General features: G+C 36.5%; 1 protein-coding gene and 1 pseudogene across 1 annotated transcript in view; one reads left to right on the top strand and one right to left on the bottom strand.

Annotated features, from left to right (window-relative positions):
• RBM25 (RNA binding motif protein 25) overlaps positions 1 to 14,859 on the top strand; it is a 51,074-nt gene extending 36,215 nt beyond the window's left edge. The window contains exons 13-19 of the mRNA XM_005686044.3: positions 1,649 to 1,722; positions 3,040 to 3,190; positions 6,206 to 6,530; positions 6,909 to 7,183; positions 7,739 to 7,837; positions 8,899 to 8,946; positions 11,983 to 14,859. Coding sequence (XP_005686101.1) covers positions 1,649 to 1,722; positions 3,040 to 3,190; positions 6,206 to 6,530; positions 6,909 to 7,183; positions 7,739 to 7,837; positions 8,899 to 8,946; positions 11,983 to 12,075 — 1,065 coding nt within the window. The 3' untranslated portion in view covers positions 12,076 to 14,859. The remainder of the gene's footprint in view (positions 1 to 1,648; positions 1,723 to 3,039; positions 3,191 to 6,205; positions 6,531 to 6,908; positions 7,184 to 7,738; positions 7,838 to 8,898; positions 8,947 to 11,982) is intronic.
• On the bottom strand, positions 4,577 to 5,090 carry LOC102182315 (annotated as a pseudogene).

Raw genomic sequence — 16,286 nt, 5'->3', positions numbered from 1 at the left:
TATAAGCAAATCTGAAACCTGTCTTTCTAGAGAAAGGTTTCCTATTAGTAATTTTTGGGGGGGAAGCTTAAAAAACCTCTAGTTAGAAAATAGTTACTTGTCAATTGAAAAATGTTCAAGGAATTTGAAAAATGTTCAAGGAACAGAAGTATGTAGTATAAAAAGTGAAAGTTTGTATTCCTCATGAGAGGTGACTTAAGTTAATATTTTAGTACATACCTATGGATCTTCCTGTGTTTCATCTAAATATTTGTAAATATGGTCATCACTACCTGGCAGTCTGCTTGCATTCATTTGGCAGATTTTGTGTTAGGTCCTGGGTGTATAGGAATAACTAATACTTTTTACTCTTTAAACAATTGGATAGTATTATCAGAGAGATGAAGTAGTTACTGCACTGTGTACGTGACTGTTTTGAGGTATGATAAAAGTGTGTTTACAATATTTTGGGAGGGGAGTACAGAGAAAGTGATCAATTTTGTCTGTGGGAAGGAGTTGGTCATGAATAGATGGTTAGATTGGGAAGTTTTTTTGTGTGTGTCTGTGTGTGTGTTGAGGGGGTAGTCTTTACATTGATAACATTTGTAGACAGGAATCTACATCTGCTTTTCATATAGATATAATAGTTGTTGGGCTTCCCTGGTGGCGCTAGTGGTAAAGAACCCACCTGCCAGTGCAGAAGATGTACGAGACGAGGGCTCCATCCTGGGTGGGGAAGATTCCCTGGAGGACAGCTTGGCAACCCACTTGCCTGGAGAATCCTCATAGACAGAGGAGTTGGCAGGCTACAGTCCGTCCATAGGGTCACAGAGTCAGACATGACTGAAGCGACTTAGCACACACACATAAAAGTTGTTAATATAGTAGAGATGTAGATTATAAATACTAACTTTAAAATATTTTTATATCTATATAATGATTAAATAATATTTCTGTGAAATATAATAGTAGTTGTATTTAAAATTCCAAAAATAAGAGCAAGAAGTTTCTGTACTTTCGTGTTTTGTGTACTCAGTCTGGCATTACCTTTAGATTGATATATAAACATGATTTAAAATTTTAATCCTTCATTTCATAAAAACTACTATTTGTACCATCATCTTCCTGTAAATGAAAGTGTAAAATATTCTTGTCCAATTAACAAATTCAATAAGATAACTTTTAGTTTTGTTTCTTGGTGTGCTCAGGTTTCATTAGAAAAAAATTACTATGAAGATTATAATATATAGGGAAAATTTTGTAGCATACTCTGTGGTTTCCATTTCATAGATAAGTTCTAAATCTGATTTGCTTTTTAAAAGAATTTTACTTATTTTTAATTATTTTTGGCTGTGCTGGGTCTTTGTTGTACATGGACTTCGTTGCTCCATGGTATGTGGGATCTTCCTGGACCAGGAATTAAATCTATGTCCTATGTATTGCAAGGCAGGTTCTTAATCACTGGACCATGAGGGAAGCCCTGATTTGCTTTCAAGAATAAAAGATTTTAAAAATCTAATGTTATTTACATTTAATATATGAAGTTTATGAGAATTGAAAAAAGTTCAAGTGGTATGGATAAGGAAAATTTGTTCCCAAGAAAGGGGGAAATGTAATTAAAACTGCTTTTATATTAATTTTCCACATTTTGTCCTTCGTTTCTTCAAAGGCAAAAGAAGCTAAACGACTGAAAGAATTCTTAGAAGACTATGATGATGATAGAGATGATCCCAAATATTACAGGTGAAGAAGCCTTGCTTTATGAACTCACACTATCAGTTTATTATTAGCTGTATTTTTTGTACTAGAGAGTGCAAGTTCACTCAGTGGAGTGAGAAAGAAAAATCTTTGAATTTATCTTGTAATTACCCATGTAGTCGATAATGCTGTTTTCCAGGAGTTGGGGCCTGTTGCAAAAGAATCGACAGTTCTATGGATCTTCTTTGGAAGGAAGTTCATAATAGTATTATAACAGATGAACTTTTCTTCATGCATTTTAAAGAACTTCAGTTTTTATAACAAATTTCAACATGCCTTCATGATTATCTAAGGTGGTCTAGAAATTTTTGTCTTCAAAGATTTCTAGAGTGCTGTGTAGTAATCTGAGTCCCCCCTTCTCCTACCCAGTTACTTTACTATTATGATGTGAGATTTGTGAAGCCTGTCTTTTCTCATCTCTTCCCATGGCTTTTCTTGACTTCTCTCATTCTTTTAACACTTACGGCACATGGTGAAATTGTTTGCTTTGTTCTGTTCCCTCCATTCCAAACTATCGTTTCCCTAAAGTTATGGGCATTGTTTTGATTTTTTTCTTCTCACTTTCCTGAAAGAATCTAGGCATGTAGTGAATGCATTTAATATGTAAAATTTAATACACTGTAGGCAAAATAATCAAAACATTGGAGTAACACCTTATATTGAAAGAATGCCAAGGATTTGACTTTGTAGAAAATGCAAAATAAAATTACTGAATCATAAATAGCATTACGTTATTTCTGAGATGTAATAAAGTGTTAGAACCTCTGCTTTCTCTCAGTTATGCCCTGCTTCCTTCTGTGATTTTTTTTTTCCCCCACAAGGAGAGGAACTGATTTAAATTGAGCACACATCGTTTCTCGGCCGTTTGGCTAAGATTAAGTGTAAATTGAACACACAAAACTATTATTAGGGATATTACTACTCCTTGTATTAATGTTTCACAATTTGGCATCCAAGAAAACAAATTATGTGTTATAGAGTTTCCCTGTGGAATAGGTATAAAATGAGCACATTCTTTGCTGAGAAAGCCACTTTTTTTAAAAAAAACCTGTTTTAGATACACATTTAGAATGACTTCATTCTAAGGCATGGTGATATGTGACAAGACAGTGCTTACTTACTCAGCATTAACCTGTAGAGAGCATGCTGTCTTGGGTGTTCTACAGATAGAGAGCATTAAGACAGTCTCCAGTCTTGTAGAATGCAGCTTTTAGTATGGAAAGAAATTGCTTTTGGAGACACTGTGTGTAGTAGTTGCTGACTTGAGTATTAAGTCAGGCCTCTTGTGATATGCTTTTGCAGAGGAAGTGCTCTTCAGAAAAGATTGCGTGATAGGGAAAAGGAAATGGAAGCAGATGAACGGGATAGGAAGAGAGAGAAGGAAGAGCTGGAGGAAATCAGGCAGCGCCTTCTGGCAGAAGGGCACCCGGATCCAGATGCAGAGCTCCAGCGGGTAAGATACATTCTAAACAGTGTTCTTTTAAGACTGTCACATCATTTTAAGCCAGCCGACTATGATGGCGTTTATAAGGGAAATGTTTATTTTCCATGCATCTTGCTATTTTGGGGGAAGATATTAGTACTTTCTATTATGCAAGTCATCGGTATTAGTTGATTTAAAGCATTATTTTCAACATCTTCTATATGTCTTATTCCTTTATTTCTGTGAAGTGTTACCTGTTAAGTGAGTGTCTTTTAATGTAACTGTATTTACGAACCTGTCCTTCCCTATGTGTCATCTGATAGTAACTTTTGTAGTTCTCTTGTTGCCACCTTAAATATTTTGATTCCAAAATAAAGATGTTTTCGTGAACAGCTTGTCATTTAAAAGGGATAAAGGAAAACTCTGTTGTAGGACATGGCATACCAGTTCTTGCTTTTAAGAATAGTATGTCATATTAGAAAAGTTTTTACTTAGTGTATCATGAATCTAATACTACAAATTCTTCATGTCAACTTTAAAAATCTGTTATATGCTGTTAACAGAAACCTTGTTTTCTTACATGTCTGTTTTATTTTTCACAATGAAATAGTATTTTTTCTGCTAATTCAGTACTTACGTGAGTAAATAGAAACTTTAGGCAACATAGAAGCCAGTAATGAAAAAGTGATTTCTTATCAGCCAGTTATAATCATTTTAAAGTGTCTGGTTATTTTAAAAATGTTTTCACACATGTAATGGGAATATAAAGCTGTTTTCTAATTATGTGGTATTTTCTAATGTACTTTTTTTTATTTTTAAATTTTTATTGAAGTATGGTTCATACACAGTATTATATTAGTTTCAGGTGTTTAGCAATTTGATGTTTATTATACATTATGAATTGATAACATCTAGTAACCAAGTAACCGTCTGTCACCAAGCCAATATTGTTATTATAACAATATTGACTATATGCCTTATGGTGTATGTAACATTCCCCATAAGTTTTTTTAATAACTAAAAGTTTGCACCTCCTAATCCCCTTCGCCTATTTTGCCTTGATCCCCTCTGGCAGCCACCAGCTTGTTGTGTATATGTGTGAGTCTGTTTTGTTTTCTAATGTGCTTTTGCAACAGGTGTAATCTTCTACACAGAACTTCTCCAGTTTCAGCCCATGTATCTGTTATCTGTTTATGGCTCTGCTGGGCTTTCTCTAGTTGTAGTGAGTGGGGGCTGCTCTTCAGTTGGGATGTGCAGGTTTCTTGTTTTGAGGACTTCTCATTGTGGCTCGTGGGCTCTGGGTCACATGGGCTTAGTTGCCCCTTGGCACGTGGGTTCTTAGTTCCTGAACCAGGTACTGAACTCATGTCTCCTGCATTAGCAGGCAGATTCTTTTTTTTTCTTTCTGTTAAACAGTGATTTTATTGCTTTAGTACAATACACAAATTTATGCAACCAGGGCAGAGGCTGTGGATGACTCGTATTTCCACTTGAGGGGTAGGACTCGTTTGGTCTTGTAGTATCGAGCCAACTGGTGAGTACGGCTCTCATTCAGAATCAGAAGGAATTAGCATGTTTATCCTTTCGGTTCCTCTCAAGATGCTTTCGAACAGCAACAGCTTTCTTAATTAAATGATAGAGATCCTCAGGGAGATCAGAAGCAAGTCCTTTGGACTTAAGAATTCTCAAGATTTTGTTGCCTGTCACAAAACGTACTTGTGCAACACCAGGAGAGTCTCTCAGGATCACACCGATCTGTGAGGGAGTCAGGCCCTTCTTGGCCAGTTTGTATATCTGCTCCTTCACATTGTCAGAAGTGAGTTTCATCCAGGTAGGGACGCTGCGATGGTAGGGCAGAGCCGACTGGCACAGGCCCTTCCTGGGAGCGTGCATGCGACCCATGATGGCGACGGTGTGGTAGCAAAAGGAGAGAGGGTGGAAGAGCCCAGCAGGCAGATTCTTAACCACTGGACCATCAGGGAAGCCCTGCCCATGTGTCTTTTTTTCCGTACCTTTGTCGTCATGACAGTGTTTTTAGTATTTTAAATCCTTACCATTGTAACATTTAGGTTGAGGAATGTTATTATGTTTTAATTTCTAAGTACCAGTGGGTTTGAATGCCATGCAGATTCTTTAGTGGTCATCGTACTTCCTTGTGAGTTGATAGATAGATGGTGATACCCAGACTTCAAATTCTTTTGTAGTTCACAATGCATATTTTTACTTTTGTTTTTTCTGTTTTTGTTTGTTTTCATGCTCAGAAAACTTGCTAGTCTATTCATCCAAGTTTTTAAAATACTCTTATAATACTTTATTATATTTTGTAGCTTCAAGGGGAGTGTTCATTTGGTATAGGACTTTGACTTCAGAATTTTCCCTCTGTGCCACTTCTTCCTTTTCCTATTTGTGACTGTACCTTCAGCCATTATCAAGAAATAAAAAATGATTATATATGACCAGGCTGAGGATTTGAGTTGCCTTTTATGTATTGTCTGTATTAGTCTAAAATCTGTGATTATAATTTCTTTAATAAAAATATAAAAAGACTTTTTCACTTTGAATTAGCTATTAGCAGTTAACCTCTCTCTTCTCTGAAAAGTGGATATAAGCCACTGAAGAATGCTAATATATGTGAAATACTGAAAAAAAAACATTTTGCAGAGTACCTAATATATGCTGTGGATTTACAGATTCTGATTATAGAAGGAGGCAGTGTTTTATTCCTGGTGAAAAAGAAAAATAGAGGTTTTGTGAGATTAAAAAAAACAGAGCTGGTTGAATTGAAGATCAGTTCAGTTCAGTCACTCAGTTGTGTCCAACTCTGCAACCCCATGAATCGCAGCACACCAGGCCTCCCTGTCCATCACCAACTCCCAGAGTTCACTCAGATTCACGTCCATCGAGTCAGTGGTGCCATCCAGCCATCTCATCCTCTGTCATCCCCTTCTCCTCCTGCCCCCAATCCCTCCCAGCATCAAAGTCTTTTCCAATGAGTCAACTCTTCAGGTTCATTTCAGTTAACCAGGTTATTTTCTGGGTTTTTAGATGGAACAAGAAGCTGAGAGGCGCAGACAACCACAGATAAAGCAAGAACCAGAATCCGAGGAAGAGGAAGAAGAAAAGCAAGAAAAAGAAGAAAAACGGGAGGAACCCATGGAAGAGGAAGAGGAGCCAGAGCAAAAACCTTGTCTCAAGCCAACCCTGAGGCCCATCAGTTCTGCCCCATCTGTCTCCTCTGCCAGTGGCAATGCAACTCCCAACACTCCTGGGGACGAGTCTCCCTGTGGCATTATTATTCCTCATGAAAATTCGCCAGATCAACAGCAACCTGAAGAGCATAGGCCAAAAATAGGACTAAGTCTTAAACTGGGTATGTCAGCATTTTTTTTCCTTCCTTTTTCCTTCATTTCCCCACCCCCTTACAACTACCTCAATTTTGCCTTAAGGAAAAAATAAATATGCGCTGCTTGGTAGGTAGATAGAAAAAGATTATTTAAAACTGCCTTTCTAGCTCACAATTGTTTTCATAGTTCTACTAGTGCTCCTATATCTGCAGCTGCCTCGAGTTCTGAGAAGAAGTGAAAAGTTAAATTTTCTAGCACTTGTGAGTAGTGAGTTATTTTTTACAGTTGGGATCATTCTCTGAGATTTGTGGAAGTACATTTACTCTGCATTTGAGGGATGGTGGGTTGTATAATGTGACATTTGAAGCTTAAGTTGCCATGCTAATACGGTATTTTTACTATAGGTGCTTCCAATAGTCCTGGTCAACCTAATTCTGTGAAAAGAAAGAAGCTCCCGGTAGATAGTGTCTTTAACAAATTTGAGGATGAAGACAGTGATGATGTACCCCGGAAAAGGAAACTGGTTCCCTTGGATTATGGTGAAGATGATAAGAATGCTGCCAAAGGCACTGTAAACACTGAAGAAAAACGCAAACATATTAAAAGTCTCATTGAAAAAATCCCTACAGCCAAACCTGAACTGTTTGCTTATCCCCTGGATTGGTCTATTGTGGATTCTGTGAGTAGCAAATTGTATTTTATCATTTTATTACAAGTTTTTGGTTCTGAATATAGCACATAACTCTGTTTAAGGAGGGTGATAATGTGGCTAGAACTTTGACATGTGCTGTGCTTAGTCACTCAGTCATGGTCGACCCTTTGTGACCCTGTGGACTGTAGCCCACCAGGCTCCTCTGTCCATGGGGATTCTCCAAGCAAGAATACTGGAGTGTTTTGCCATGCCCTCCTCCAGGGGATCTTCCCAACCCAAGGATTGAACCCAGGTCTCCTGCATTGCGGGCAGATTCTTTACCATCTGAGCCACCAGGGAAGCTCAGAGTCTTGAGACTCAGTCAATGCTAACACATTATTGTGAAAAGTCTTAGTGGTACTTGAAGTTTTCATAAATTAGAAGCAAATAATTGTATCCTTATACATACTTGTTTTACTTCAACTTGTGAATGATCTTACTACTCTGTATTTTAGCTTTAAGAAAAATTAAGAGATTATATAGGCTTTTTAAGTAAGTGTAATAAAAAGCTCTTCAACTTAGTGTCCGTGCTTTATTTTACAGATATTGATGGAACGACGAATTAGACCGTGGATTAATAAAAAAATCATAGAATACATAGGTGAAGAAGAAGCTACGTTAGTTGATTTTGTTTGTTCTAAGGTTGGTCTTTTACTCTCTCCACCTCCAAATATTTGTTACATACTTTAAAATTTTAGGGACTTTCTAAATTGGATTTTTTGTTGGGCCAAGTCATTGATAATTTAGTTTTAATTACAAGATTCATGGCTACTTACGTGTACCCCTCTATACAGTTTGAGACCCCACACCAAGTGCTTTCATTTCAGAGGGTCAAAGGAGACAGAATTGCTGGCTACTACCAATCTTGCTCTCTCTCTACCCCGAGAATGCCTTGCCATCAATTTCTTGTCTTAATGGTTAGAATGTTGCTGAAGTACAGTTGAGGTTTAGTGGAGACAGCCAGTCGCTTGTGTCAGTTTTTTGTCAGTCATCCATTCTTTGGAAAGAAGCGAAATAGTGTCCTTCAGCATAACAGTGGTGGTAACTGACTGATTACTATGTGCAAGGCTTCTTTCCTGGCAAGTCCTTTTTTTAAGCATTTTCCCAAACTTTATCTTCTTTAAACCTCCCAACAACCTTAGGAAGTGTAACTTTCTAACAGTGTCCCCATTCAGTCCATGAAGAAATTGAGACTTGAGGAGAGATTGTGTCTTGACCATGGTTATATAATAAGCAGCAGAGCCAGTCCTGTGACAGTCATGCTCTTGACCACCAGGAGACACCTCATCCTTTCATTGTCCTCTGAAGGCCCAGTCTTATCTTTAATAAGATAGTTACAGTAGAAGCACTGTATTTCTACAAAGGAATAGCTAATTGCATTTTAAGGAAATGCTGTTTTTCTCTCATTATTGCTCCTTTAACATCAGGAATAGCAAATTATCTTTTCCACTTGTAATTATTGTAGCATAAACATTTGTAAGTCTGGGTTTGAATTAGAAGACAGATATGTAGTGATTAAGATCTTAGATTTTGGTGTCAAACTTTCATTGAAAAGAAGGAGATTCTGGAAATTTAGAAATTTATAGAAAAATTCTTCAGTCACAAGAAATTTTCATGCTAGTTTGAGGATACATTAAAAAATCTTTTTACTGTATTGTTAATGTTTTATTTTCAAATTGGCATTATTTTTTTTTTTCTATTAGGTTATGGCTCATAGTTCACCTCAGAGCATTTTAGATGATGTTGCCATGGTAAGAGAAAACTTACTGTTATTTATATTTTAATTTACGATCAGTATAATCAAACTTGCTCCTCTGAATTTGGTTGAATTTCTACCTGTATTGGTTCTAGACTCTATAGGACTGAATTAAAATTTGAATATGCATTAAGAGGTTAAAGGTATTCACAGTAAGATATCATTAGACATCAGTAGAGTTAAAAGTTTTCTTTATCAGTCTCTTCCTTCACCTGTCTTTAGTGTTTGTGTGTGTAAATATAAATTCTGAATCTATTTCATACATTTAGAGAACATTTATTAAGTGTTAACTAGGTAGAACAATGTGCTTAAAAGCACAAAAAGATGGAATAATTACCCTTAAAGAACTAGGAGGGAAACAGGTGTACCAGTATTGATACTACAACATATTTAATATAATGGGTGTATGTAAAAAAATAATGGAGGCAGAGGAGATAGAGCAGTTAGGTGTTGAGGGTAGTGAGAGAAATCATCACAGAAATTACCATCTACACTGAAGCTTGAATATTGTGTAACTCTTTTGTTACTTGAACAGGTATCTGTTGGGTTGGTAGTAGTTGAAAGAATACACGTGCTGAATTGGTCCAGATAATGGCAAGGTGCAGAGTGTGGCCATGGGAGTTTCTGGGGCAGAGCAGATATCATTGTTTAGAGTATCACCAAACTTTAAGCTGGGTTATAACACATAGAAATTGAAATTGCTGCATGTTGGGACTGGGATTGGAGAGAAATACAAGAACCAGCTGCCATAGCGCTCACTTAATGTGGATGAAAGACTAGATATTTCCTGGACAGCTGCTGTTGGAGTGAAGGGGTGGTGTCGTGAGGTCTTGTGAACATCAATGGAGATGCTGTTTACAAGGAGAGAACCAGTGAAGATCCAGCAACTTTCCCTCTGTTGTGGAGACTTAAAGTTTTGAAAGTGAGGAACTTCCTCAGAAGGCCACAAGACTGTCAGGGTCTTCAGGGGTCACATCAGGTTTTCAGTTGAGGGTGGTTAGCATAAAGTGAAATAGAGTCTAAAGGGCTGAGTGGGAACGTAGCAATGGGAAGAAGAGCCAGAGAGGAAGAAGTGTCAAGCATGGTACGAGATGGTAGGTGATCGGGGAACCTTTTATTTTGAGCTACAATTAAAGTTGTCAGGGAGTGGCATAGGGGGTTGCCTAACCAAAAGGAGCTCTAAAGTCAAGATATTAAGAGTTTAAGCACTTCATGATGTCTAAAGCCAGATAACATTAATTTTCTGTAGCCTAGCTAATGTATCTATTTAAAATTCCTGGGGGGAAAATTGTGAAAAGCTTCTGGTTTTGTAATGCTGAGCCTCAGATGAAAGGAGAGATGTGAATAGATCCTTAAGGATAGAATGTCCTTGACCTTCCAGCCTTTCTTTCTAGTTATCCTTTGGGTAAAGAGAGGGCTTTGTAGTTACTCCTGAGTTAAGGAATTAAAAAAAAAAAAAATCAGGGAATTCCCTGGCAGTCTAGTAGTTAGGACTCCGCAGTTTCACTCTCAAGAGCCCAGGTTCAGCCTCTGGTTGGGGAACTAAGATGCCACAAGATGTGCAGCCAAAAAGAAAAAAAATCAGTGTTCTGGTTTGCCTTCGCAAGGATGTAATGACTGTTGTTGAAGATGACATATGTCATCTTTTGACATATCAATATATGACTATTTTGATCGGTTGAAATAGGTTGATTTTTGGAGTATAATTAAACTACCATTTAAACACGTTTTTGATTATTTTCTATTTCAGTGTTGATCACAGTGGGAGGAAACCAATTGGGCTAGTGTTTTCAGCTCGTTCTGGTGATAGCTCATGGACCCTGTAATATTTCTTGAATAAATGAGATTGTATATTCAGCTCAAATAATATCTTGTTCTTATTAGCAATCATTCTCAGACTGTACCTTCACTCATTTTACATAAGCTAATGAACTTTGGCTGCATTTTTGTGCCTATAACTATATTATGTCTGGGGTACAATTCCATGTTAGTATTGCAGCAAAGTTTCATTTCTTTTTTTTTTTTTGATTGTGGGATCCCAGCGTTGAACCCACACCGTTGGCAGTGGGAACAAGGATTCCTCTAACCCCTGGACCTCAAGGGAATTCCTGCAGCATGGTATTTTTAAATTATAGGTTAAGTTTAGCTCGTGGACGTCTGATTTAAGTTCTTTTTTTTTTCTCATCACTGAGAAATGCAGGGAAATTTTTCAGAAAAATCAAATTTCTGGTTTGTGTTAGGTACTTACTGTACTAAGCACTCGTCAAAGTACTTTGTACATACTATCTCTTCTAATTCCCATAGTAGAACCAGTATGACATAGCTACTATATCCTCTGTTTTACAGATAAGAGAACTGAGGCTCCCTGTAATTAAGTATCCCAACCAAGAGCATGTAACTGGTAGGAGGGAGAAGTGGGCTTTGAATCCCAAGTAATTTTAAATTTATTTATTTTAATTGGAGGTTAACTACTTTACAATATCGTGATGGTGTTTGCCATACGTTAACACTGACCCCAGGTACGCATGTGTCCCTGCCATCCTGAATCCCCTGGCCGCACCTCCTTCCCCACCCTAGCCCTCTGCAGGGCAGCAATGGAGGCACAGATGTAAAGAAAAGGTCATTTGATTTGCCAAGAGGAAAGGACCTTCCCTTGGGAATGACAGTGTTCATTTTGTTTACTATATCCCAGATAACTATATTAAAATGCTATACATGTATTCTCATTTAATATTTCAGTGTCACATGTAATAAGGACTCGGTAAATGTTAAGATTGTGAGGTTCTTGGGGAGAGGGTAAGTGAGATACTCTGTACTAAGTATTACGTGATTATATAACTGATTTGTCTGAATGACTATTCTTTATAACAAACATGTAGTTTCCTTAGGAAATAGTTATTCAAGACATGTATAAATAAAATAAATGCTAGTTGGTAGAGAAAAGCGGTTTTTATTCCATTTGCCTTCTTAGGAGATGCTGGTGATTGCTTTTCTTACACGTTAACTGGCTTTTTTGTTTTTCCTTTTCTAGGTACTTGATGAAGAAGCAGAAGTTTTTATAGTCAAGATGTGGAGGTTATTGATATATGAAACAGAAGCTAAGAAAATTGGTCTTGTGAAGTAAACTCTTTTACATTAAGAGTTCCATTTCAGATTTCTTCTTTCCCATCCTTCAAAGGACATTAATTTTTTTTTTTTGTCTTCAAAGACATTTGTGAGATCTGTAATTTTTTTAATGTAGAAAATGTGAATTTTTTGTCCTCTAATTTGTTGATGCCGTGTGTATTCCCTTGGTTGTAAAGACATCTGAACCCTACCATGGCTCTCTTTATACTCACCAGGTACAAATTACTGGTATGTTTTATAAGCCGCAGCTACTGTACACAGCCTATCTGATATAATCTTGTTCTGCTGATTTGTTCCTTGTAAATATTAAAATGACTCCCCAATTCTTATGCAGAATTGCACTTAATATTGAACTGTACTGTACAGGCACCAACATGAATGATGTTAAATTGAAAAAATAACCAGTCATACCTATTACTCTTACCTCCTTGATCAAAAATGGCAGGCCCTCATGATGGGATGAGATTTAGAGTGTGAAAATTAGCAGACAATCCATTCCTGCTGTATCTCTGTATGAATGTGTTTGTGTGAGTGTATGTATAAAAGTCTTATTTTTTCCTAGTTTGCTTTGGAAATTTCCCTTAAACATTTCCTAACTCAAGAATAGAATTGTAAAGGAAACACGGTATTGTGCCAATCCAGATGTCTGGGATAATTAGGTTATTACTCTCCCAGAGCATGGTATTCTCTTGTGGCAAACAACAGTCTATTGAATGAAATGGGTTTTTCTGTTGATGGCTGGCTGTGTCAGCCTCTCCTTAAGGGAGTGTGAATCATAGTGGTTTCCCCCCCTGATTTCATTGTTCAGAAATGAGGCAGATCCTTAGAATTTGGAGAGCTTTATTTTATGCATTTTTTTGCACTTCATTGATACTTAGTTTAATTTTGATGTACCCCTTTGTTTTAAAAAAGAAAGCTTCATTCAGAAACCATAAATGAAAAAAAATCTTAAAATTATCAAAAGATAAAATTAGGCAATTTTACAGGCTAGCAAACATTTGAAAAAATACTGTAGCAGTTTAGCATGGCAATTTACAAAGTTTACATCTAATTTCTGAGGATAAAGCAAGTCATTTAAAGCAGTTACCACTCATTTGTGTCTGTCAGGGGTTTATATCTTGTGTGTGTGTGTATATGCAGGCACACACCTTGTTTACTTCTCTGCTCATCAGTGTTCAAAACTGTACTGATCGTGTTCTTACAGATATACATGAGGCTTTCTTTATTATAGATCAGGACTTCACCAGGGAGCAAAATTACCCCAAAATGTACCAAGTTTTAAACAGAAATTAGGTGTAGCTATTCCCATGTCTGAGTATTTATTTTTTAAAAAGATTGAGGGGGTGTGTTAAAAAAAAAAAACACCATAAAAAGCATAACTGAACTTGAATTACAAGAATTTTTTTTTACATCTTAAGAGGACATTTGAAAACACTGTTCTTAACATTGAACCATGATGTGCATGGTTCCATTATGTAAATATATCAAATATTAAAAATGTATATATTTGATCTTGGGGACTCATTCTTTCAGAGTCTTGTTAAATAAATGGCATCATGGTGTAATTATGCGGTGCATACTAGAAACTTAACTTGAAAATATGGGCTGAATTTTTGATGGACTGGAATTTTGAGTATTAGTACCTGAAGGTGAGAAGAGGCCATTTCCCTTATTTTGGGTTAGTCTAGACATCTATGGAGATATAGCCCCTTTTAGTGTTATAATATTTTAAATTGTAGTTTCTGAAGGGAATGTTTTAGAAACATGTTTCTTGCCATTTACAAACTAATTTGCCCGTCCTTTCTCAGATTGATCCCCCAATGTAACTCCTTGTTCGAGCAGTTTATTATGCCTCTCTATCTTCTCTTACATATTACTGCTTCTTAGACATCATATTAGGTTGGTTTTATTTAGCCAGCATTAGCATGGAAGTTTATTCAGGTAGATTTAATTTTCCTTGCTTTGGTCTCTTCTGCTCTTTCAATCATATTTACCTTAAAAGGGCGTGAAGCTCTTAGGGGCACGTACCATATACTGCATAATACCTCCAGTGAGATAGGTGTCAGGATCCCAGATTTATATATTAACATTTCTGCAGCAAATGATCTGATCTGACTGATCATTGAGTTAAAGACTGCTACATTAATTGTTTAATGTCAGTTCAAGTCAGATTTTGCCACTAAGCTTAAACTTCAGGATCTTCAGAATTTTTCAGGTTTGTATGTAAAGAACCGGACATGTATAAGCATAAGAATAAGCTGGCACATTCTAGTGTCAGTAATATTACACTTCAGAAAATTTCTGCTAAATCGCTTGAAGTTTCTGGGTTGTCTTTACGATTTGTCCATAGGTTAATTTCAAATTGGAATCCTTAGTTAATCTATATATTGCCCCTTCAAGTTGTTATAAAATTACATGAAAGTCTTGATAGCCATTCTGATGTGGCAGCTAGGAAACAAATATGCTTTCTCTTCATTTAACCCTGTAAATAAAATAATTTTAAATGTGTACATCTGTCTACAGGAAGAAAGTGGTTTTTCCCAAACTTTTAACATGCACCTGAATCACCAGCGGGATCTTGTTAAAATGCAGACTTAGTAAGGGCTACGGTGGCCCTGAGACTTTGCCTTTCTGACCAGCTCCCACATGTTGCCAGTGCTAAATGATAATAAGGACTACTTGATTGTCAGTTCAGGGTCAGTACTGGTATTTTGTCCTAACAGACTGCATAAATGCAGCTTAATTTTTTTTTCTTTTTTTCTTTTTAAGTATGTCTTAAAAACATTTTTTGAGGCAAATGATAAATGATAGTTATCATTTATGTTAAGAACATAAAAGTAATCTTCCAAAAGGATGCCCAAGAATAGCTCTAGTATTCTAGATTTTATTCCCAGCGAGCCCCAGAACATCTTAGAGAACATTATGTTGTTACTCATTTCTGAATCTTATCAGAGCACTTCCTGATCTGTGATAGTAGAGGCTGATGATTTTTTTGTGGAGAGTGCAGTTTCAGGTACTAATCAGGCATGAATCATAGACTTGGTGGACAAATTGAGAAAATAATTCAAGAGTCAAATTGGACTAAACACATCATTTTTTTCTCTGCTATGAAGAAAATTTAGATAAATGCAAGCAGGTATACAATGTATATATGAAGCTTATTTACCCAGCTCTTTCATATAAGTTCTATGAATGTTTTCACTTTCTAGCCAAAAACTGCTGAAAGGTTTTATGTCAAAATGGTTGTACATTTTTCCAAGTCCTATTTCAGCCTTCTGTTAATAGGAAATTGAGAAACTGTTTTGCTTAGCAAAAGATGGTGAAATTGATTTGTGAATGCCACTAGCTATAAAAAGGTATTAGAAGGAATTCCAAATAGACTAAGAAATAGTCTAAGTTTTAGGAAGAAAACTAGGAAATGTACACAGGTTTTTTTTTTTCCACACATTTTTAAACCCAGGAACTATTATATTCATACTAGAAACCAAGGTGAACTTGGTATATAGTATTTTGATAAACTTAGATTTTTTGAATTGTGATTGCATTAAATTATTGAAGTCTTTATTTGCATTTGAATGTAATTTTCATCTTTAAAGGTCCTTTGCCTTTCATTTTTATTACTTGACTCACGAAGACTAAATTAGGAATGGCAATCTAAAATATCCAGGGAGAAAATAATTTCTGTATATAAAAATGAATAAAAATTCTTTTCAAGCCATTTTTAAATGACACTCCACAAGTATACCTACTCTGCCGCATCATGTATTAGTTGAATAAACGACTTGTAGATTCCCTTGCACAGAGTAGTGGCTAGATTATTAGGTTACCCTTCTGTCTTTTTGTATATGACATATTTGCCATTGAAGCACACTTTTAATATGTGCCATTCATGTTTTAAGCTAGATGGACTGATAGACAAAAATAAGGCAAAGTCCCTCTAAGCTGACAGTCTAGTGGTGGAGAAAAAAATGAGAAGATCACTAATAGATACACAATGTACACTATATGAACCGTCAAACTTGATGCGCTGGTTTCAAGGTCGGGAGGCAAGGGATAGGAAGTTTCTCAGCAGAGGTGGTAATATGTAGACCTTACAAATCAGAGTTTTTTTCTTTTTGGCTGTGCTGCATGGCACATGGGATTTTAGGTTCCTGACCAGAGACTGAATCTGGACCCTCAGCAGTGAAAGTGTAGAATCCTAACCACTAG

This window comes from Capra hircus, chromosome 10 (genome assembly GCF_001704415.2).
Source record: "Capra hircus breed San Clemente chromosome 10, ASM170441v1, whole genome shotgun sequence".
Taxonomy (NCBI): Eukaryota; Metazoa; Chordata; class Mammalia; order Artiodactyla; family Bovidae; genus Capra; species Capra hircus.
Note: the sequence above shows the minus strand (reverse complement) of the source record. Positions and strands in the feature narration are given on the sequence as shown.